Raw genomic sequence first — 22,205 nt, 5'->3', positions numbered from 1 at the left:
TAAAATGTATAAAAAGTTAAATCAATTATTTAATGTATCTAAGTTAAAAAAAAAAAAAAATAGAAAACTTCCCTCATGGGAAGGATGTCTTAGGAGCCATACTCATATTAAATATTGGGGTAAAGTACAAAAAAAAAATATCTAATCAATGTTTGAATTTGCAAATAACTCTCCTCAATTATATCTCCTCAATTATATTTTGTGCATAAAATTCCTTCAACTATCATATTTTATTACAAAATGCCTCAATCCCTAAACTATATTACATTAAATGACCATAATGTCATTTCTTATTGAATTACACTTAATTTATTTTTTTATTTAAATACATTATGAAAAAAATTAATACTAATTTGTTGACATATTCTTCATTTTATTTGCATAATACCCCTTGAAATTAATTATTTAAATAAAAATCTTAAGTAGAAAATTTTAAAATAATTTAATTAATTTCTTAATTTTTCATGTATATATTACATTAAAAAGAAGATATTTTTTATTTAAGTGATATATTAAATTTTCATTAATATTTTTCTACATTAAAATTTTTTAAACTGGGTGTAATAAATTTTATTATAAACTTTAATGTAGAAAAATATTGATGAAAATTTAATATTTTATTATAAATAATAAAATTTTAATAATAAATTAATTATTTTAAAAAATGATAGCTACAAATCTATTTATTTTTTTCATTTATATGATAAATTGATACTAATATTAAAATTAAGGTAAATAGTATAATAAATATTTATATAAGAGAAAATATAATAAAATAATTTAATTTAATAAAAAATAACAAATTTAATGAATAAAATAGTTTTTAGTGATCAATTTTTTTTTTTTTTTTCCCTTTCTTTCGGGTTACAAATTCCACCCTCACTCACCTACTTGTATTTGCTGTAATAGGTTTTTTTCACTGTAACAGTTATGATCACACATAGTGAAATTGCCGTTAGATTTGGTCTTATCTTCCTCATTTAGCGAATTCATGTGATTGATTATATAGCATCAGCCATGGGCAACGCAAATTAGAGAGACAAAAATGGGTTGTAATTGTGATTACTGATCACTGTTGTTTTGTATAAAATAAATTGATGATAGTTTTTTTTTGATAATCGGGGTATTTGAAATTTTGTTCTAATTAATTCACGAGACTCGTGTAAAGCAATCCCTCATACGAATTGGGTAAAACTCAGACTATGTCCGCAGTCGTGATTCCAAAAAATTGCTCACACCTAAAACAAATCGAACTTAAAACTTGAAATTTAATGAAACTCCAGGACCCAAACACCCGTGCAATGATAGTTTTAAAATTTTATTAAAAAGGCACTCTTAAAATTAACCTTGATTAGTGCACCGGACTAACATAGAAGTCTAAAAATAGGAGAAACATTAAAACTCATACAACATGATGAAAATCCTAAATTGAATCGGCTTGTACATATTATTTTTTAATAAAAAAGATTGTATCCCTTTCAAAATATGTACCGTAATAGGTCTCGTAAACTCTCGGTACTAGAATCAATACAAGCTGTTCCTCAATCCCACAGGCACCACCACTTATCAAAAAACTCAGTTTAAAAATCTTTTTCAAGGCGAAAAATATGGAGTTCCTTGAATTTGAACATTTCCGCAAGTAATAATCTCGAGAGGGGTAATTCGGTACATCAAACAAGTAGGGGTATTCAACAACTAACAAAATTTGTGTCCACTCACGGGTAAGAATCTTCCTCGTACCAATAATGTGTAACAGTTATAAAATGATATGTGTAAATTTTGAATATAAAAGTTAAAAAGTAAATTGCTTTATTTTTTATTACACATTATTATTGATGAGGAGAGCCTTATCACAAAGAAACTCCTTACAGCAAAAAAAAAAAAAGAGATTGTTGAAACTTATACATATAAATATGTCTTAATCCTTTGAAATTAAATCTTTAAAATTGAAATTGGTGAACTTGGAAAAAATTTTAGTTCAAATTCACTAATTTCAATTCCAAATCTTATGTAATACTGAAATTATAATGTAATTTTGTTTCTTACATATTAAGTAGCCCCCTCAAACCCAAATTAAGTGGGTATTGTATTAAATACCGTAGTTGATTTGTAGAGGAGATCAAACAAATGTATGTTTTTTTTTAATGTTCTATGCTATATATTAAATAATAAATTGTTTACATTTTTCAAACGAACTAAAAAGATAATTCTTTTTAACACAGTACAATCAAACCTATAAACTCGACTAAACTGACAATTATTTTATATTAATCAAACAAAACATATAAACTCTACTTTTGATTTTTTTATGTTTTGATAAATATTTTTTGGTCGAAGTACCATCAAGCCTATAAAATCTATAAAACAGAAAATTATTTGGTTTGAGCAAATACAGAATGGCATATATATTCAACCGCTACATGCTATCATATTGCAATACTCTATTATTTTCATACATTTTCCTCCCCCTTTCATTAGGGGTTGTAACTCCTCAGAGCAAAAGCACTTTCCTTCTCGAACTTATTGGTTAAAATAATCTCTACACCTATTTACAGACATCCTCCTTCCACTAAAACTCTATACATAAAGTATTAATTATTTACCATCTAAAAAATCTCCACGATTCTAGAATATTTTCTACATCTTAAAGTATGTACAAATTTCCTCTAGAATATTCATCCATATCACTGAGGCTTGTATTTATGCTACTTGGGGACTGGCAGGGTGAAAAATATATATATATATATGGTAGACATCAATCAAAAATATGCTTGATATAATTTACCCAAAAAAATATATAATCTTAATATAATTGAATTTGGAATTGTTATTTGATTCAAATTTGATCCGTTTACACCACTAGACCGAATTGAAAACTCGTAGAGGGTCCTTTAAAATATCACAAGTTACCATCAAATTCTCTATATTATTTATTTTCAGAGGTTAGTCCACATGAAAAATAGATCCCACTGTTGTAATAATTAATCCATATGCTTCATCATAACGTCAAATTTACATCTACAAGTCCATATGCTTCATCATAACGTCAAATTTACATCTACAAGTCCATATGCTTCATCATAACGTCAAATTTACATCTACAAGTTTATTATGGTTGCACTAAAGGTGCTAAATTCAATTCGTTACTTGTAATATATCTTATTTATGTGTGACCGTTTTGAATTACCATTAATATTCTAAGTTTATAAGTGCAACGCTCCAAAATGTAGAGGACATTGATAATTAATAATTAGTAGAATTCATGAGCCTCTCTCTATCTCCTCTCTCTAATTGAACATACATACATAATATATATACATATATATATATGCATGTATGAGTTGAAGACCAATTTCTTGAACCAACCCCAATAAGAGAGAGGAGATTGCAATGAGTTTGCATATATTAAGTCTCATTGTGTTTCTATTCATTGGTGAAGTATTTGCAATTAACCAGTGTGCTCCAAGCTTCTATGAAAACTATGAGATTTTATGGGGAGAAGATTATTTCAAGTCCTATGATCAAGGCCAAGAAGTTCAGCTCTCCCTCACTGACCCATCCTCTGGTCATTTCTCTTTTATACAATTCATTCCCTTATTAGTTTTATATATATATATATATATATATATATATATATATATATATATCATTCATATTATTTACCTTTTTTTTTCTTTTATGGTTCATTCATAGATATTTCATTTTCATTATCGGCATCGTTGTCATTATTCTATATATCCGGAAGGAAGAGTGAACGAGCAATGCCACGGCTTAAATTATTAACGGGCATTGGTGAGCCATACCAGGAATATGTCGTGGGCGTGTGTACATTTGATTGAATTTTCTGCCCAAAAAAAAAAAAAGGGGAGAGAGAGAAATAAATAGAGAGAAACTGAACAAAATGGATGCAACTAATTATGAAACGCATTTATCATGTTCAAGTAAATGGTTGAAACCATAGAGTGAAGGCATGACAAACATTAAGCAATAGGCTATACAGTGTGGTATAGAAGCAGCCCTCAGTTATCAAAGCTCTCAAAGGGGTTTATCTAAGTCTTTTTCTTCTTATGTCATTTTCTGGCTAATTAATTATACTAGTTGATGATTTACATAAATAAACAGGAGCTGAATTTATTTCAAAGTCAAGTTATGGTTCTGGTTCCTTCAGCATGAGTATGAAGCTCCCCGGCAATGACTCCACAGGAGTTGCAACAATTTTCAAGGTAACAAAAATACATATATATCACATGTTTATAATAATAATTATTATTATTATTATATATATATATATATTTTGTAATTTTATATAACTAGTTCGATTCGACCTCTAGGTAAGAACTATAAGAATATATGTACTTTTTTATTATTTTTTTTGGGCAGATCGAATCGTTCACAACCTACACTCCAGAAAATTGGGTTGAACTAGAATTCCTATATGTCAGGGAGATAAAAGCATACTTAGTCCAAACAAATGTGTACGCAATTGATACACTGGACAGAAAGCAGATTATCCGTCTATGGTTTGATCCCACTGCAAGCTTCCATGACTACACCATCCTCTGGAACCCTCACCAAATAGTGTAAGCAAACCACAATAGCACAGAAGCTAAATTATTTATATATATATATATTTACTCAACTTTCACAGCGCAAACTATCTTTGATTCATTCAATCCCATTCCAGTGACTTAAAATAATAACCAAAGATAATCTTATATATTTTCATTATGTTCCTTTCTTTAACAGAAAAATGTCTTGCTTTATGGTACTATATATACATATCATTATACTTGATATTTCTTCTTTATTGCACTACTTCTAACTAATCTCCATTGATTTACAGAGTTTCTGTTGACGAAGTTCCCATTAGGGTTTTCAGAAACAACTCAAAAAAAGGAGTCCCCTATCCAACAAAACCCATGAAAGTTGTGGCTTCTATATGCAATAAAAAAGCTTTGGATCAATTGAAGGTCTTTCGCTATTATGGTGAAACAACAATTGATTGGAGCCATGCACCCTTCATAGCTCAGTTTCGAAACTTCACCATCAATGGCTGCGTCTATAATGGGACCCAGAACTCTTGCTATTCTTCTGAATATTGGTGGAACAAAAAGAAGTATTTGAACCTAACCCTCAACCAAGTAAAATTATACCGACGTGTCAAAGATATATATATGATCTACAATTACTGTACTGATGATAAATTCAGGTTTCCAAACCCTCCCCCAGAATGCCAGCAACTTGGACAATTGTTTCCCCCTACCCAATGATAATCACTCTAACCGAGTAGTTCAGTGAATCAGCCAAGTTTAGAAAGAGTTCTCTTTGTACTTTAAGCTTCAATCGGGTCTCACTTGTGCTCTTATTTGATCAATCAATTAAATTTGGGAACAGTGCTCTGTTCAAATCCATGTTTTTGTTTCTAAGATGTTGTCCTAATATTGAATTGAGCTTAAACAAAAAAGTGCAACCCATCAATACCATGTGAAATGGATGTATCATCATTATCATGTATGTATGCAATATAGGATGGCTTACACAACTAAAAACTGAACTTGACAATCTATATTGTACACCTTATAATTTTTCTCAATCTTATATATAACGATTCCTATTCTCCGTCAAAAGATCTCCTATTTCGACTCTAAAGGGATTCATAAAAAAGGTACAAATGTCTGCAGCAACTCTACAATCAAGAAGCAACTAATCTACCAACTTTAACTTTGGTGCTCTTACACGTGTAACGCCACCTAGTCCAGTATTTGTACACCACAATCTAGTCCAGTAGCTAAATAACATGTTCTTAGTCAAGTGTGCTTTTAGCCGGATTATAAATCAGTAAATCAAGACACCATACCAAAAAGATATCATATTCAATCTCCACTTACCCACCACTTGCAACCCATTTGAATTTTTTAATAAATTAAGTGACAACATCATCCCCAAAGAGAAGTGCAAGAGCACACTTAGTAATCATTGTGTTGTATGGGTGTGTTTTTGAAGGGCAATAATGTCATTTCCTTTTTCTCTTAATACTAAGTGGAGTGTGTATATCATCTCCCTATATTAAAACACTATACAACAGACTCCACAGCAGAACAAAATGTTCATGGTTTAAATTCATATTTTCCATTGCACTAAAGCAAAAATTGACAAGGCTTATGGCTAGGTGCTCCACCAAAAAATTTGCACCCTTGTAAAAATACAAATAAACCATTTACAGAAACTTACACTCAATATTTGAAGCTTGGATCACGTATCTATGTATTCTGGAGAAAGGATAGTCCTTATAAGCTCCTTTAAATTACCCAATACATGCCGTGGCCCTAAACTCCTGACACCAATGAAATTCAAAAGCTGCTCTAAATCCTGAAATCATTGGGCAAAGTAAAAATATATATCTATGTTAAGGCCACTTTAGAAAAAGCACATAGAATAATGATGAAATCATCTAAAAGAATTTCAATTTATGCAATGTAACTTCAATAGAAACACAAATTGATTCACCCGATAGATGTTAATAAAAGAACCTAAATACCATGTGAACACTCTTTGCTCACATAATTGAGAAAAAGGTTGCATAAAAGGACAGCAATTTCCAAACATGGAATCAAAACACTTCCAATAATTTAAAACTATACACTTTATTTACGCAAAAAAATATTAATTTGAAACCATACACTTCATTTACCCAAAAAAAATTAATTTGAAACCAAAACAGAACCGAAAAATCGTTTGGCTGCAAAAGTAATGTTAGAAACAAGGAAAATGACAGAAGCATTCTTCAATGGGCAACACTACAGGGATATCTCCTATCCTTTTAGAAATTCCATTAATCTCCCTTCTGTCGGTGTTAACAAAGAGTGCACTTAATGATTTTATACCCATATTTAGTAATTATTTTTCAAGAAAAAGTCAACCGATTTCAAAAGGAAAAGACCCATTTTCTCTCTCTTCCATTGGGCCAACCATTACAATTATGGATGACAACAGGTCAGGTATGAAGGATGCACACCATCCCCACAGCGTTCTGCTGAGGAACCCTGCCATTCCCATCCAAACTGAAGACAAGTTTTTCTAGTTTACCACATCAGCAACCGACCAACTCTGATTCTAGTTCTTCAAACCCTCCCCCTCTAACCCTTGCATGCCTAACATCGAATATAATCACAATCTGTTTTTCAGTTGCACATAATAGATTAAAAAAGGATTGATACCCAACAAACATTATTTGATTATTGAAACACAACTTAATGAAACAAATTTCATAATCCAAGCACCCCCTTAGAAATCTGTTTTTTTACTGAGGCATAGAATCAAAGAGATGATGAGATGAAGAGTAAAAGGGAGATTCAATAAGGTTGCTGCTCTAAGCCCTTGCAGAAACCAATCCTCTTTTTTCAGATTTAAGCACGTTCAAGCACAGAAAGGCTATATCAAGAGGCAGTGAGGAAAGGTTGAGGCAACAGAAATAGCAGTGACTCTCCAACAGGGAAGGACATTGAGGGGAAGGATTGGTGCAGCACATTTGGTGAGAGGGAGAGAGAGTGAAAGTCTGACCCTGGAAAACCACAGGCAGAAGTGATACAAGGGATAGGAATTATTAGAAAAATAAAAGGCATTTCCGTAAACTCTATCAGGATAGGGGTGTCTCCCTTAATTCCCTTCCCAACCAAACAATTGTCAAGCCAAGCCTGATAACACCAATGAAGCTTATCAAGCTCAGGATTACTAGCCAAGTTTGACCACCATCTCAACTTGATCAAGCCAAGCCCAATCACTTCAATACTAGCCTTGGCTCAGTTGGAGAAATACTCTATTGAGTATACTCTCTCTCTCTATCCATCATATTGGATCACAAGAACTGAAAGATACAACACAAGAACCTCTTGGAGATTGAACCACAATATTCTACCACTGATTTTCGTATTCTCGATGCTCTCTTTCAAATTTTCTCTTATCTTCTCTCCCTGCAAGTCTATTTTTGTCCATAATTTCTCTCCAATGTCCTGATTATTTTCCCTCCATTTTTCCTTCAGCGAAAGAAACCCAGGGGAGAGAGAAGCAATAGATAACTAAATTGATGAAACCTGAATTCTATAACTATTGATACACAAAACAATTGATAAAGATAATGGCATAATTAATAAGTAAGGGATCAGGCTTCCGTGAAAGCATTGTGGCACATACTCCAAACTACACGACTACTGTTGGACCAACATATAGCATTTAAAAGATGGTGTGTTTAGCAATAACATGACAAAAACTAAGTACTATTGAACCAACATATGGCATTCGAAAGATCACCTTGTTTAGCAAGAATACGGCATAAGCTGCTCTAGTTGTATCTTGACCTTCTAAAAAGAGGGGAAATTCTACGGGCTTCAAATTTGTGGAAAGTGATGAATTCAACATCAAATCAGATGATGTAGACTCAACCGAAGGTGCATAGTCATGAATATATGATCGAGAACCTCCCAATCGCAAAGGGTAACGCAAAGGAACTTCTAAATAGGAAGCAATAAGTGAAACAGCCTGCAGGAAAACTAGCCAATTAAATCCTTTTCAGCAGCTAGCTAACTGAGCCAATAACAAGACCAAATCTTATAAAGAACAAAAACACAATGAAAACATACAGTAATCTCACATCATGCAGGTTAATATATAATAAACATATATTGTGCTCAATATTTGTGTTGTTTAAGAAAGTAGATTCCCATATCAAATGGGTTTGGAGATGCATTAGTGGCAAAAGAGTATTCGCTGAATGCTCTTTGGTCGCTAAAAAGAATACCGTCAAGCAAATATACTAGTCAATAATTTTATGTTAAGCAAAGAGAAAAAACAAACATGTGCTACATATCCCAGGGCAGTCGCAGATCTCTGGACCTCCTTCTTATCAGTGAAAAAACTAATCTTCTTAAAGGGGAGCATATTCAGATGCAGACCGGAAATAGTCAAGGATCCTTGCTCAAGATGTTTTGATCCAGCAGAATTTTCTGAAAAGTGAAAAATATAAATGTAAATATAATTAGAAAAACAAGACTCTTAATGCCATATTGCCAGATAACTACAGGTATGGGTTAAAGTCCAACTTTCTTTCTCATTTAACTAAATTGAATACTTTCACTGGCAAAGACACATATTGCCAGATGCAAAAAAATTTGAGCTTCAATTCCATAGGTGTGCCCTGCAGGACGGTTTTCGGAAATAAGCAAAGAGTCTCAAGAAACTCTAACTCCGTGCTACTAATGTAGAAAATATAGTACGAGATTATAAATAATAAAAGAGGGCACCTATGTGGTAATGTTTTCCTGATAACAAAACTGTGATGGTGTGGCCCCACATCCTTATGGAAATATGCTAAATTTCTTCATTACAGTTTATTGCCACAAATATATGTATGTTTGTGTGTGTTTGTAAATAACCTCAGTTAGCACAAGGTTCAATTAATTAGAGTATTACCCGATCTACTACAACTGGTAAATGATTCAAGTTCATGCTCTTGTCCTTGTCCAATCACGACTTTTACAGGATAGAGCAACGAAACTTGTGACACCATATATTGTTGCCTCACTCTTAGCAACTTCTGCAGACTTTTAAGATGAAAATAACCCCTTTCTCCAGCAAGTAACCTATTTGCTTCCTGTATAAAGAACATAATCAGACATACAGTGGCACAGAAGTAAGAAAATGCTAGCAACTTTACCCTGCATCCAACTCCCAAAAAAGTGAAAAATGACAAATAATGAGAAAATTTTACGGACTCTTTACAGAAATAAACATTCAAAATGAACTTGCAAATGATAATTAGCTTCATAAATGGGTAATTAGCTTCATAAATGAGTAATATATAAAAGTAACTTACTTATTCGAAAGCAACTGCACAAGATGCACACAACAGTAAATCAATGAAAATGAAACAGGGACCAGCTTTGAACTAAAACAAAAAGAGGGGTCTCCCAAGAACATTAACATTTCAGGTACGTCAATACAACACCACATACTACAAACGACCAGCAATTACCCTTTATATACTCCTACGTGGTAGATAGTAATGATTGTGTATTTAATTTACATTTAAGTTATTTAACAGGGATCTCCCTAATCAACTAAAAATACATTTCTATTCGCCTCATAATCCAGCAAGAAATCAGAACCCTGACCAGCTATAATCATGACTACGGACCTTGTCTTTAGTGACTGAAGATCCACAGCCCATACCAATCATTTAATCCCCCAACTTCACAGTAACCACCACGGACTTACCTTCCAAATATCCCATAATTGTAAATGAGCTCTAATCCAACTGCACAAGGACAGGTTTTGAAGCTCAGTGAAAATAGACCCATTTTGATATTATTCTGATCCTCGGTACCAACAAGAAAGTCTCATCAATTACAAATATGACGTAGATCACCATTTGACTGAAATAAAATATAGCCCTACACCAAGGTTCTGAAATCAAGAGAGTTTTGACATCAAAGACCTTAGCCTGAGGTCCTGAATTCCATCTCCTTGTTCATGCCCCCAATCACTATAGTGCTTCTTGGGTTAGAACAATGAGTAGATAACAATTTTCATTTTAGCGAAAGGTATATACTCATATTTCATCCATAACTTCATTTCCTCCAAATTGACACTGTCTCATATCCAAAAACCATTCCCCGTACTTGTCCAGCAAATCTGAACTTGTATGGCGTAACAAACCAAATCACTCTTTCATCCTTCATGTCATATCAATTAAAATTTACCCTTTAAGTACAAAGTCAATTAGAAATAGCTTGTAATGCTATCTTTACAAAAATAAAATAAAATAAAAATTAGTCAGCAAATCTACAAGCACAGTACTCCTTACATCCAAATAAAATAAATCGTCAAAATTAAAAGCTCACCGAAGGTCTACAATCACACGTGAGTACACACAGCATCCACACGTATATAACAAATACCACTGATGCAGACAGAAAGCCACACTAAAATTTGACAACAGAACCCATTGATACTCCACTTACAACAAGATTGCCTGCCTGTTGTAAGCCAATGTTAAATAATGGTTGAATAGGCATTGAACGAACAAGAAGATGCATCCATATAGAATATGAACAGGCTTTCAAGGCCAAATTTAAAGTTCTAGCTGATTTGCCACTTCTATATCCCCCTCATAGTCTTATTGACACTATTCATCATTATATATTTATAAGAACTACATATGATGGTAGCTAGGACTAACATGATCAGTAAAGGTCCAGTATATATTTAATAATTGTTATCCAATATCCCTTGAAAAAAATGCATCAATTCAACAAATGTATATTAAATATTACCTGCAGGCGTTTACTAGCTACAGAAAGGGATGTCCCAGCAACCAACAGTGACCTAATTTCGGTACTAAGCTGCTCCTCCTGCTTCTTAACATTCTCATCTATAACCCTCGAATGCATCAAGGTGTTTCCCATTACCAATTTCCGAGACTCCAATTTCTCACGCATCTCATCAAGCTCATTTGACCGATTCAATGACTCTGCTTCCACCTGTCCACCATGTGGCCGCCCGCTAATCCGCGGGCTAATCAATTAAAGCACAAGAAATTCAAAAAGGAAATACGAAATACATAACAAATAAGTTTTCAAATATAACTTTCTGCAGATTTCACTATTTAATATTTCTTTGTTAAATTGCCAATAATATGTAGGAAAAGCAAGTAAAGCAAAACTGAACATTATTTTTTCCATTCTTCTAACAAATTATTAATTCTTCGGTGTAAAAAAAATACCCACCTAAAATTCAAAATATTCCCTTGATTTTCTTTTGCTTTGCATTTCTTTCATTTTCTCAGCAACCAAACAGCGCTATAAAACCAGGAAACTGAAACCTCTCTTTCAACTCAAACTATTACAACTCGTGAATTTATCTTCCCTATTTTTTCAATACTGAAAACCGTTAAAAAGCACAAACTATGAGACACTAAAGTTGCTTTCTGTTCATTTGATTTCATATTTATTTCTCTTCCTATGCTCTCTCAGCATCCAAACAAAGCATAAAATTTCAGATTGACTCAAATTATAATTGTGCGGTGTACCAATCAAAGAAAACTACTTTTATGAAAAATCAAGCTTTAAACGAAAGGAATATATAAATTTATGGACTTCAGACAGTTAAACATCCACTTAACTCAATCTTTCACAACTACTAGCCCTCATTGAGGCCAATTTCTCTTTTATGTTTACTTTCGTTGGATTTCAGAAGAGCATAAACCATCAGACCCAAAATTGGATCCAATTTCAGTTTTCCCACTTTCTCAGCAACCACACAGAGCATAAAAACCGAAATTCTGACAACAATTAAACTACAAACACTTGCACCAATAAAACCCTACCTGTATGAAGGACTCGAGCTTCTGCTGAAGTGAAAATTTCTTTTCTTTAGCTTCGTTGAGGGCAGAGGAGAGACTCCAGAGACGCGCGAGCTCTTGGTCGAAATCTTCCCATTGAATCACCTTCAAGCTTTCTTGATCTTCTGCTACTGCATTCTTTGACGACGATTCTGAAGCAAGAGTTCGGCTTTGTTCCATTGACGATCGAATTAGGGTTCAGGAAGAAATCATGGGGCAACCTCACCATCGTCCTGATTGAGCTATTAGGGTTTGAAGATCATCATCGATTTAAATAATACAGAAATTGGGATGCGTTTAGGGCTTTGAATTTCACGTTTGTTGGGGAAAAGAAGTGAAGAAGAAGAGGGCGTATGGGTTGGTGAAAAAACTGAATGGAGGATGACAATTGGAAGGTTTGTGTTTTAGTTAGGTATTTACTATTCACATTCCCTTCTCTCTCTTTTCTTTTTTTTTCTTTTTTTTTTTTAACTGAAATTTACTAGTATATAACAGTATTTTAGGTAAATTGAATAGATGTACAAATATGTATTTTTTTACTCCTTCAATTCTAAAATAGTTGTCAATCTTTTCCGTTTGGGATATCCTAAAAAAATATTAATATACTATTTTTTATAACATTTCTAAATTGTCCTTTTAACTAAACTAGTGCACTAATTATGGAGCACTATTTTGTCTTTTAGTAAGATCATATTTGAAATTTATTTTTTATCAATATAATAAAAAAAACTATTAAAACTCCATTACTATATAAAGTTAGATTCCCACATGTATATTGGAACAGATGGAATAGTAAATTTATATTAAATAATTTTGATATAACTATGGGTTATTTTGGATTTGAACTTGAAACTAATAAAAAAGAGTAAAATAATTCCCTTGAAACAAGTAAAAATATCCAAAATTTTCACACCATAAAGTAAAAATTTCGAAAATTTTCAAAAATTAAAAATTTATTCACTCTATGATAGAAGAAAAACGAGCAACAATACAAGGAGCAGAGGGAGGCACACCTATAACCTATGCACTCTCTAATGCAATTGCCGGCTGCTAGATTAATTCTAAGGAATATGGAGAGCATATGCGTGTGTATGTATATGCTTCTATATTTATTTGAAAAATAATACAAAGATAATGTGGATGATGTTCCATTCATGTAATTTGGTTGGTGCTGAGTGCTGATGCATGCCACGTTTGAAAGGTAGGTAGGAATCTAAGTGCCCAAAAGAAAAATTACACTTACATAGAGTTCGCAACATTAAATAACAAACTCATTTTTCATTTTAGTTAAATTAAATGAAATCATTACATATGCATTAATAACTAAAAATTATTTCTCTAAAATCAAGTATTTTCTTCAAATAATTTCTTTCCTTTAACTCTGCAACTTTCTTATATATACACGATAACTTATACAAATAATAAAAAATAAAAAATGGGACAATCAAAGGTTAGTTCCCTAAAAGAAAATATAATTAAATATATAAATCAAATGAAGTCCCCATACATGTATGGAAAACAGAGTAATTTTGGTATGATGAATTTTGGCTATTGTACTAATTTCATTTATCGTCTCATTAACGAAAAATGTTTGGAAATGATCATCAATTTTTTGGCTCAATTAAGTACACTTGTTTTATAAATAAAGAAATAAATGATTGTTGATGTACTATTTACTGAAGCAACCATTTATATATTGGTATGAATTAATAGATATGGTTAAAGTTATGTACAAATAAAATTTTATGTGTGTGTATATATATATATGGTATGAATTTGCACTTACTAAAAAAAAGTGTTCTATACATAATGAATTTTCATTAAATTATTTGTATATTTCTAAATTAATGTTTGTAGGTTTGAGATTAGGAGATATCGTTAAAAAATTTTACACAAAAATTATAATATATATATATATATATGTTGCCTTTTATTTTATTTATTTTGATAATATATACACCAAGGCCAAGTGGAAGAAATAATTTGATTTAAGAATGATATTTTGGTATTTTAAAATAAGAATTTGGAGGATATTTTGGACCTAAATAATACTTTTTAATGCATATGTAATTATTTTAACTAACTCCACCAAATTGCTGATTTATTATTTAAGACCCCTAAATCTACTTAAACTTAAATAAACATAAAAGCAATTGGCTTAGAGCTTGGCTTTCGTTTTCTACGGTGATAGAAAAATTAGGGCCCAAATTCCAAAACCAAGTTTGCTATTAAATCTCCGATTTGGTCAACTCGGAGCTTATTTTGCACAAATGATCACATTGGTCAGACAACCATAATTTTTCTTTTGACTAGTGACAGTCAACAGATCCCCTATGTTCAAATATTGAAAGTGAAACCAAATAGTAGCGAAGCTTGAAACTAGTTTTGGATTTCGAACTGATCTTAATTCTGATTATCTGTGTTCATAAAAGACTGGTAAAGAGACCGCACCATGAGCACCTTACCACAAGCCAGCCACACACAGCTTAAAACACATTAAATCGAGAAAATACACCTTAACAATATGAGAACACATTAAAACTAGACAATGCCACAACTAATCAGCATAACAAGAACAAACCACAAGCTAACCTAGACACATAAAGTTCCAGAGATTGGTGATAAAAAACCAAAAGAACGAGACCATAATAAAGGGCAAACCAAAACCACACACTAACTTAATTGGCATACTAAAACAAATATTAAAGCAACATAAAAATATTATAAAGGTTTAACCGAAATCATCCAATAACAAAACCATCAATAGAAAAACATAGTCAAAACTTGTACTAAACGGGATAAGAATTTTGTCGCCACCGCCGGTCTAACACCCAATTCTGAGTGTGGCAACCAGACAACGGAGACAAAAAACTGCAGCAAACAAAGCAACCAACTAAAAAACTTATCACCATAAAACTAGAATAATGTTGCAGGTCTTTAGAATGAAAATGGTGTAAACCATCTCCACTGCAAACTCCCAACTTTAAAAGTCACTTCTTCTTGGCAGCAGATTTGGTGACTTTAGCACCAGAAGGATCCTTCTTTTCCACACTTTTGATAACGCCAACAGCAACGGTTTGACGCATGTCCCTGACAGCAAATCGTCCAAGTGGGGGGTACGACGAGAAAGTTTCCACCACCATGGGTTTGGTGGGAATCATCTTCACCATCCCAGCATCACCATTCTTCAAGAACTTGGGCTCCTTCTCAAGCTCCTTGCCAGATCGGCGGTCAATCTTCGTCAAGAGCTCGGCAAACTTGACAGCAATGTGACAGGTGTGGCAGTCAAGAACCGGAGCATACCCATTCCCAATCTGGCCAGGGTGGTTCATGATAATGACCTGGGATGTGAAGTTAGCAGCTTCCTTGGCTGGATCATCCTTTGAGTTGGATGCAACATAACCACGCTTGAGATCCTTCACTGCAACATTCTTCACATTGAACCCGACATTGTCACCAGGCAGAGCTTCCTGGAGGGCTTCATGGTGCATTTCCACAGACTTGACTTCAGTGGTCAGCCCAGTAGGTCCAAAAGTGACAACCATACCAGGCTTAATAACACCAGTCTCAACCCTTCCCACTGGGACAGTGCCAATACCGCCAATCTTGTAGACATCCTGAAGTGGGAGACGCAGTGGCTTGTCTGATGGCCTCTTGGGCTCTGAAATCAAGTCAAGGGCCTCAAGAAGAGTTGGGCCCTTGTACCAGTCGAGGTTTGTTGACCTTTCGATCATGTTGTCACCTTCAAAACCTGATATCGGGACAAAAGGTATTTTTTCAGGATTGTAGCCGACCTTCTTCAGGTAAGATGAGACTTCCTTCACAATTTCATCATATCTTGCCTTAGAGTACTTGGGAGTGGTGGCATCCATCTGCAAATAAGATATATACAGACTTGCATGAACATCAGAGTCTCGAATTTAAAAAAACAAATAGCATGGACACAACCTGCTACGATGTACCATCAAGATGAGGAGCAAAATGCAAATATAGAATAGCAAATGTGACTGCATAGTACATAATGGGACACTGTTAAATTACGAACAATTTTCTACACATTGAACTGCCATGGCATAATACTAACATAAAAATACTCATAAAGACATTGAGGTTCTAAACATGAACTGCCATGGAATGACACTAACATAAAAATACTCATAAAGACATTCAAAAATGAATCACAGTTTACCATACTATTAATACGCATACCACATAACAGGTCTAGATTCTAAAATGATGTATTTGAAAAATAAAGAGACATTTCACCTAATAATCAGCAACACTAAAGCAAAAAATAAATAATAAATCTGATGCAAAACATTAATTTAAAGGAATGCAAATGGGATTTTAACTTTTATGACATCCATCGGGACCGACGGGGCTCGAACCCGCAGCTTCCACCCCAAAGGGCGGTGCTCTAACCAATTGAACTACAATCCCGGTATAAATATCATAAGGAGTCCTTGAAATGAACACCCAACTCAATTTGCACTTATATAATCCAAGATATCCCTGACATATAATGAAGAGAGTGCATTGGCAGATTGAAGGGCGCCATTTCATAGAGGAGGGGGAATAGGTATATCAAAACACATGCCATGAGAGCATTGCTAAACAATTCACAAATAAAAAATAAAAAAATAAAAGACAAGACAACAAAAATAACAAGCACTAGAATATAATTAACCTTGTTACAGCAGCAAATCATCTGCTTGACACCAAGAGTGAACGCAAGAAGAGCATGCTCACGAGTCTGGCCATCCTTGGAAATACCAGCTTCAAAACCACCAGTGGTGGAATCAATAATGAGGACAGCACAGTCAGCCTGGGATGTCCCAGTAATCATGTTCTTAATAAAGTCACGATGCCCAGGAGCATCAATGACTGTGCAGTAGTACTTGGTGGTCTCAAATTTCCACAAGGCAATATCAATTGTGATACCACGTTCACGCTCAGCCTTGAGCTTGTCAAGCACCCACGCATACTTGAATGACCTCTTGTTCATTTCAGCAGCTTCCTTCTCAAACCTTTCAATAACACGCTTGTCAATACCACCAAGCTTGTAGATCAGATGTCCTGTGGTGGTCGACTTGCCTGAGTCGACATGGCCAATAACAACGATGTTGATGTGAAACTTCTCCTTACCCATTATAGATCACAGGAATTAAACTGCAAAACAAAATTGAATACGACATAACAATCTATCAGTTCTCAAGTGGCATGTTCATTGAAAATAAAAAACATAAACAGTAAAGAAAAAGAAAAAGAAAACACTTCGATGAAATGCACCAAAAAAAAAATTGCAATTACTAGAAAAGGAGCTTTACATCCTCAAACAGTTTTCACACTGACCAAATACAATAATAACAAAACCACAACACAAATACCATGGGAATAATTTAGCTATTCAAAGGAGCTTTACATCCTCAACAGTTTATAAGATAGCATGGTTTGCAAAAAATCAGATTATTCCCACATGAAACGAAAGCATAGAAATTTGCATACATATCTGCAAGTTACTCCAGGAAGCAAAAACTAAATTGCCTTCCATACATATCTCTAAAACACAATTGATAAATTTTCAAAAATAAACTAGAGTGATCTCATTTAGAGAGAGTGTTTCAATTCGTTTACACAATTGATAAATTTTCAAAAATAAACCAGAGTGAAAGTAAGTATTTAACAAGTCCATTTCAATCAGTTTATAGTTAGTACAATATTGACAACACAAAATCAAAGGAGTTTGGAATATAAAAACTCCAAAGTTATGTAGAAGCCAACAAACAAATATAAAAACTCCAAGGAAAATTGGAGTAAAAATTATAGATATTATTGAACTGCAATTTGAACCCAAAAATAGGTAAACCAATATTTCTCAAAACAACCAACAACCAAGAAAGTACCTAGTCATTCCACAGGAATGACAATAAAAAAATCAAATTATTTAATATCGCATAAACATAATTCAAGCAGAAAAAATATATCAAAACAAGAACTCAGTATTACACACACACACACACACACACAAAAAAAAAAAAAAACCTGATAGATCTAATCATCTACTCGATTGAGATCGCAAAAATTAAATCCCTATTCATGGGGAGATAAATACATAAATCAAACCAATTAATCAAAATACTACAAACCAATAATCAAAATACGGGATGGGGAGATAAATACATAAATCAAACCAATTAATCAAATACTAGACTATAGATTGGGAAGCAAATTCTAATACCGAAATTAAAAATAGTTAAAAATAAGAATAGTCATAAACATTAATTAGAGTCACCTAAAAGTGTACATTCAGAAACATTAATTTATGTGTGTGAGCGTGTTTGCATAAATCCCGTGACTGAAGCAACAAAATTTTATAGCAAATTTGATTAAGAACTTGATTTGTTTATTGAGTTGAGTTCTATGAAGAGTCCACAACCATACAACAATAGAATAATCAACAACAAAACCAATCGATTCATCTAAACACATATTAGATCTAAAAATAACATCAACAAATCAGACATGTAGAATTGAATCAAAAACTTAGAGATATATGAATATACCTTCGTAGATCACAGAGAGAGAGAAGGGAAGACTGAAACCCTAAGCCGCAACAACAATGCAAGAGCGAAGCAGATAAAGCGCAATAGCTATTGGGGAGTGCATGCCTTTTTATAGCCAAAAAGACTCCGCGAGAGCTAGGGTTCACATGGATTATGCGATGAAAGTTGTTTTACATTAATGCCCTTTAAAGTGAGGAAGAATTACGAAATTGTCCGACCTTCCTTGCACTGCAAGAATAGAGTCAACGATTGAATCGAAGGTCTTTAAAAATTTCTATAAAATGAAAAAGTAAAGCCACATTGGTGTGACAGGAACATAAGTTACATAAGAATCACCCTTTCCTTGCTTTTTACATCAATCAAAACGATCCTAAAATTGGATTAGGGTTAGTACTAGTTTGGGCTTTTGGGCTTAGTACTGGCCCAAAAGAGCTTGGTTTTCTTTTCCATTGAAATAAAGAAATAAAAAAAAATTCTATAAATGAAAAAGAAAAATAAACAAAACTTTAGGTTACACCACCTTTGATAACTGTTTTGGAAGTTGGAAGTGATAAAAAAAATTATTTTTGTTGTGCTTGAAACTGTTTTTTTATAAATAATATTTTCCAAACTGAGTTTCAATAATATTTAGAGAACTAAAAAGTTGTTTTGGAAACAAGAGTTCTAAATTTAGACGGCTCATCCAAAAGTAGGGTTACAAAAAAGGTGCTTCGGAAGTTTTGGAAACAAAAGTTGTAAATTTAGGCAATTCATCTTGAAGTGTAAAAGGATAATAAATTAGAAATTACGGATATACTCCCAAAAAAACAAAAAATATTGGGTCACGCCGGCTCCCTTAGGATGTCGTTTTGGGGGGAGCCTTTTTTTTTTTTCTTTTTTTTTTTAAATCAGACCCAAAAATGGGTTATTTTGAACTCATTTTTTAAAAGAAAAATATAAATAAAATTATTAAATAAAAAATATATTGTTTAGGCACTTTTTGTCCAAAAATAATTTGATTTAAGTCAAAAATAAATTAAAAAACTTTTTGTTTTTGTTTTTTCCAGTTAAAATTTGATATTTTTTTAACTTTTTTTGTTTTAGAATTTAAATTTTAAAATTCTGCTGCAAATAGTACATTTGGCCGTTAAGGCAATGTTTGACTGACACAAACAGTGCCTTAACAGTTATAATTTAAAAATAAAAAAATTTTAAAATTTTTTTAAAAAAATAAAATTTATTTTTCTTCTATAAATACCTCAATTCCTACCACAATTCACCTCACACATCTAACCCATCTCTATTCTTTACCATTCAAGTTACTTCATGTTCTATTTTCTCAAATTTAGCTATTATTTTCAAACTCAATACGATTTCATGGATCTTCGATCAAGTAACTCCCAACATTCTACACAACAACCGATTATCCGAAATTCAAATTGGTCCACAACCAAAAATGAGGCTTTTATGTTGGGCATGAATATCCATTTTCTCCAATACGATTACGGGGACAGATCAAAGTAAGAAAAAGTTATGGAAGAAAAAGTTATGGAAAGTGAATCCTCAAAAGTTATGTACAACATCTTGGTGTTTCATCTTCGCGAAATGCAAAAGCTTTAATGAATCGTTGGTCCACCATCCAAAAACAAATCAGCAAATTTTCTGGTTGCATGAATAACATCGAAATGAAATGCCACAGTGATATATGATAAGTTATTTATTGTTTTAAATATAATTCGTAAATATTTTAAATATTTGACTTTTAATTTATTCTTATGTTTTTGTGTATATGACAGAAACTAAAGAGGTGTTTAGTAATCAAACAGGCGGTGAATTCAAGTTAGAATATCGCTGGCATATCGTGAAACATAACATCAATCCTAACTTTTAATTCATATAATGGATGATGTATTGTTTAAAGTTATAATATTAATCCTAACTTTTTTAATACATATAATGGATAATGCATTGTCTAAAGTTATGTAATATAACATTAATTGTATATTTTTTAATCCATATAATGAATAATGTATTGTTTAAAATTATAATATCAATCCTATCTTTTTAATAATTTGCAAAGATATTGTTTGACATTTGAATTTCGAAATTGGAGGAAATGAATAATGATATTTTGCTACAATGGAGGGAAATGAATGTAGTGATGATTTTCAGATAAGCAAATGAGTGTTCATGAAAAGCGAAAATCCGAAGAACCTGATAGAGTGTCTGTTTTTGGAGAATGAAAGTTGTTAACGTGGATATGAGAATTACTAATATTGAGGCTGAAATTCGCGCAGTCCGATACGATACCGCTTTCCTGCAAGGAAGAGAGGAGAAGATCGATGAACCTTGACGGCACCGGTGTGGTGCCTGCCAAGAGCTCTCCGACGATCAAATTAGTCACGGGGGTCTAAAAAGAAGGCAGGGATTAATAATAGTTTTTACGTCGTACCTTCTTTAATGGCTTGATGCCCTATTTATGACTGTCGATTGGAATCAAAATCGTTCCGCTGATATCAATGGTTGACCTTATCTTCCGCTTATGCGAAATCATAGGAGATTTATTACCAGATTTGTTGGGATATGATTTAATCCTTTTGACCTCCTCTAGTTATAGTAGGATTATTCTTACTTGTTGAACCACGTCAGATTTGATTTCATTATCCTTGATAATGAAATTTAATCAATCTTATCGAAGGTAGGGTAGGTTTATATTTTTTCCTATCAGTTGCCCCCATTCCCAAGCTTGCACGTCTAGCTTTGGGAATGTAATAAATAATAATAATACTTTTTCTTTTTCTTTTTCTTTTTCTCTTCTTCTTTTTTTTTTTTTTTTCCAACCCCGGTGAACAGTACCCGCGGGTACTATTCCCGCAGGCATTATTCATGTGAATAGTAACTCAGGGTGTTTTTTTTTTTTTTTTTTTTTTTTTTTTTTTGCACCCGAGGGAGGTATTATTCCTGAATAGTTTTTTTTTTTTTTTTCACCCGACAGGTACTGTTCTTGAATAGTTCCTTTTTTTTTTTTTTTTTTGCACCCGAGGGAACAGTACCCGCGGGTACTGTTCATGAATAGTAATAATAATAATAATTTTTTTTTTTTTTTCCCCGAGGGAACAGTACTCTTCCTTTTATAAGGGAATAAATTATACGAGTTTTGTCCCTTTAGTAAGGAAATTGAACTTTACGAGTTTTACTCAGCTCACCTCTTTAATAAAGGATTTTTATTTACTATCCCTTATTGTAAGGGGATATTAATTATGGGATTC

At 32.9% G+C, this 22,205-nt stretch overlaps 3 protein-coding genes across 5 annotated transcripts; 1 reads left to right on the top strand and 2 right to left on the bottom strand.

Moving 5' to 3' along the window:
* Nucleotides 1-3,390: 3,390 nt before the first annotated feature.
* LOC132273037 (xyloglucan endotransglucosylase/hydrolase protein 2-like) lies at nt 3,391-5,270 on the top strand. The gene is made up of 4 exons (XM_059774070.1): nt 3,391-3,565; nt 4,123-4,223; nt 4,381-4,580; nt 4,844-5,270. The coding sequence occupies exons 1-4, from the start codon at nt 3,391-3,393 to the stop codon at nt 5,268-5,270; spliced, it is 903 nt and encodes a 300-aa protein (XP_059630053.1).
* An 840-nt stretch (nt 5,271-6,110) lies between these two features.
* Nucleotides 6,111-12,808, bottom strand: LOC132274833 (vacuolar protein sorting 38). 3 transcript variants are annotated; one of them, XM_059776175.1, is made up of 6 exons: nt 12,380-12,808; nt 11,328-11,534; nt 9,466-9,646; nt 8,851-8,999; nt 8,308-8,535; nt 6,111-6,369 (listed from the first exon to the last, which is right to left on the bottom strand). In XM_059776175.1, exons 1-6 carry the CDS (start codon nt 12,572-12,574, stop codon nt 6,253-6,255), a joined length of 1,077 nt encoding a protein of 358 aa, XP_059632158.1. In that variant the 5' UTR covers nt 12,575-12,808; the 3' UTR covers nt 6,111-6,252. The 3 variants fall into 3 exon arrangements, with proteins under 3 accessions (XP_059632158.1, XP_059632160.1, XP_059632159.1); XM_059776177.1 differs by having other exon boundaries at nt 11,328-11,568; nt 12,380-12,521; XM_059776176.1 differs by having other exon boundaries at nt 11,328-11,556; nt 12,380-12,519.
* A 2,288-nt stretch (nt 12,809-15,096) lies between these two features.
* On the bottom strand, nt 15,097-19,076 carry LOC132274831 (elongation factor 1-alpha-like). The gene is made up of 3 exons (XM_059776174.1): nt 18,958-19,076; nt 17,082-17,563; nt 15,097-16,266 (listed from the first exon to the last, which is right to left on the bottom strand). Exons 2-3 carry the CDS (start codon nt 17,541-17,543, stop codon nt 15,385-15,387), a joined length of 1,344 nt encoding a protein of 447 aa, XP_059632157.1. The 5' UTR covers nt 17,544-17,563; nt 18,958-19,076; the 3' UTR covers nt 15,097-15,384.
* Between the last annotated feature and the right edge of the window lie 3,129 nt (nt 19,077-22,205).

This window comes from Cornus florida, unplaced genomic scaffold (genome assembly GCF_030987335.1).
Source record: "Cornus florida cultivar Cherokee Brave unplaced genomic scaffold, ASM3098733v1 CherokeeBrave_3.0.0_Hap2_Chr09, whole genome shotgun sequence".
NCBI lineage: Eukaryota > Viridiplantae > Streptophyta > Magnoliopsida > Cornales > Cornaceae > Cornus > Cornus florida.
This window is presented reverse-complemented; position numbering and strand designations above follow the sequence as displayed.

Bases quoted from the DNA above. Each gene is read 5' to 3' on its own strand.
- LOC132273037 (XM_059774070.1), top strand. From the start codon at position 3,391: ATGAGTTTGCATATATTAAGTCTCATTGTGTTTCTATTCATTGGTGAA. The intron at 3,566-4,122 runs GTCATTTCTCTT...ATAAATAAACAG, and splicing joins CCTCACTGACCCATCCTCTG to GAGCTGAATTTATTTCAAAG. The intron at 4,224-4,380 runs GTAACAAAAATA...TTTTTTGGGCAG, and splicing joins GAGTTGCAACAATTTTCAAG to ATCGAATCGTTCACAACCTA.
- LOC132274833 (XM_059776175.1), bottom strand. From the start codon at position 12,574: ATGGAACAAAGCCGAACTCTTGCTTCAGAATCGTCGTCAAAGAATGCA. The intron at 11,535-12,379 runs GTAGGGTTTTAT...CATGGTGGACAG, and splicing joins AGCTCGAGTCCTTCATACAG to GTGGAAGCAGAGTCATTGAA. The intron at 8,536-8,850 runs GTTTGTTTTTTC...GTTTTCCTGCAG, and splicing joins CCCTGGGATATGTAGCACAT to GCTGTTTCACTTATTGCTTC.
- LOC132274831 (XM_059776174.1), bottom strand. From the start codon at position 17,543: ATGGGTAAGGAGAAGTTTCACATCAACATCGTTGTTATTGGCCATGTC. The intron at 16,267-17,081 runs GTTAATTATATT...TCTTATTTGCAG, and splicing joins TGATTTGCTGCTGTAACAAG to ATGGATGCCACCACTCCCAA.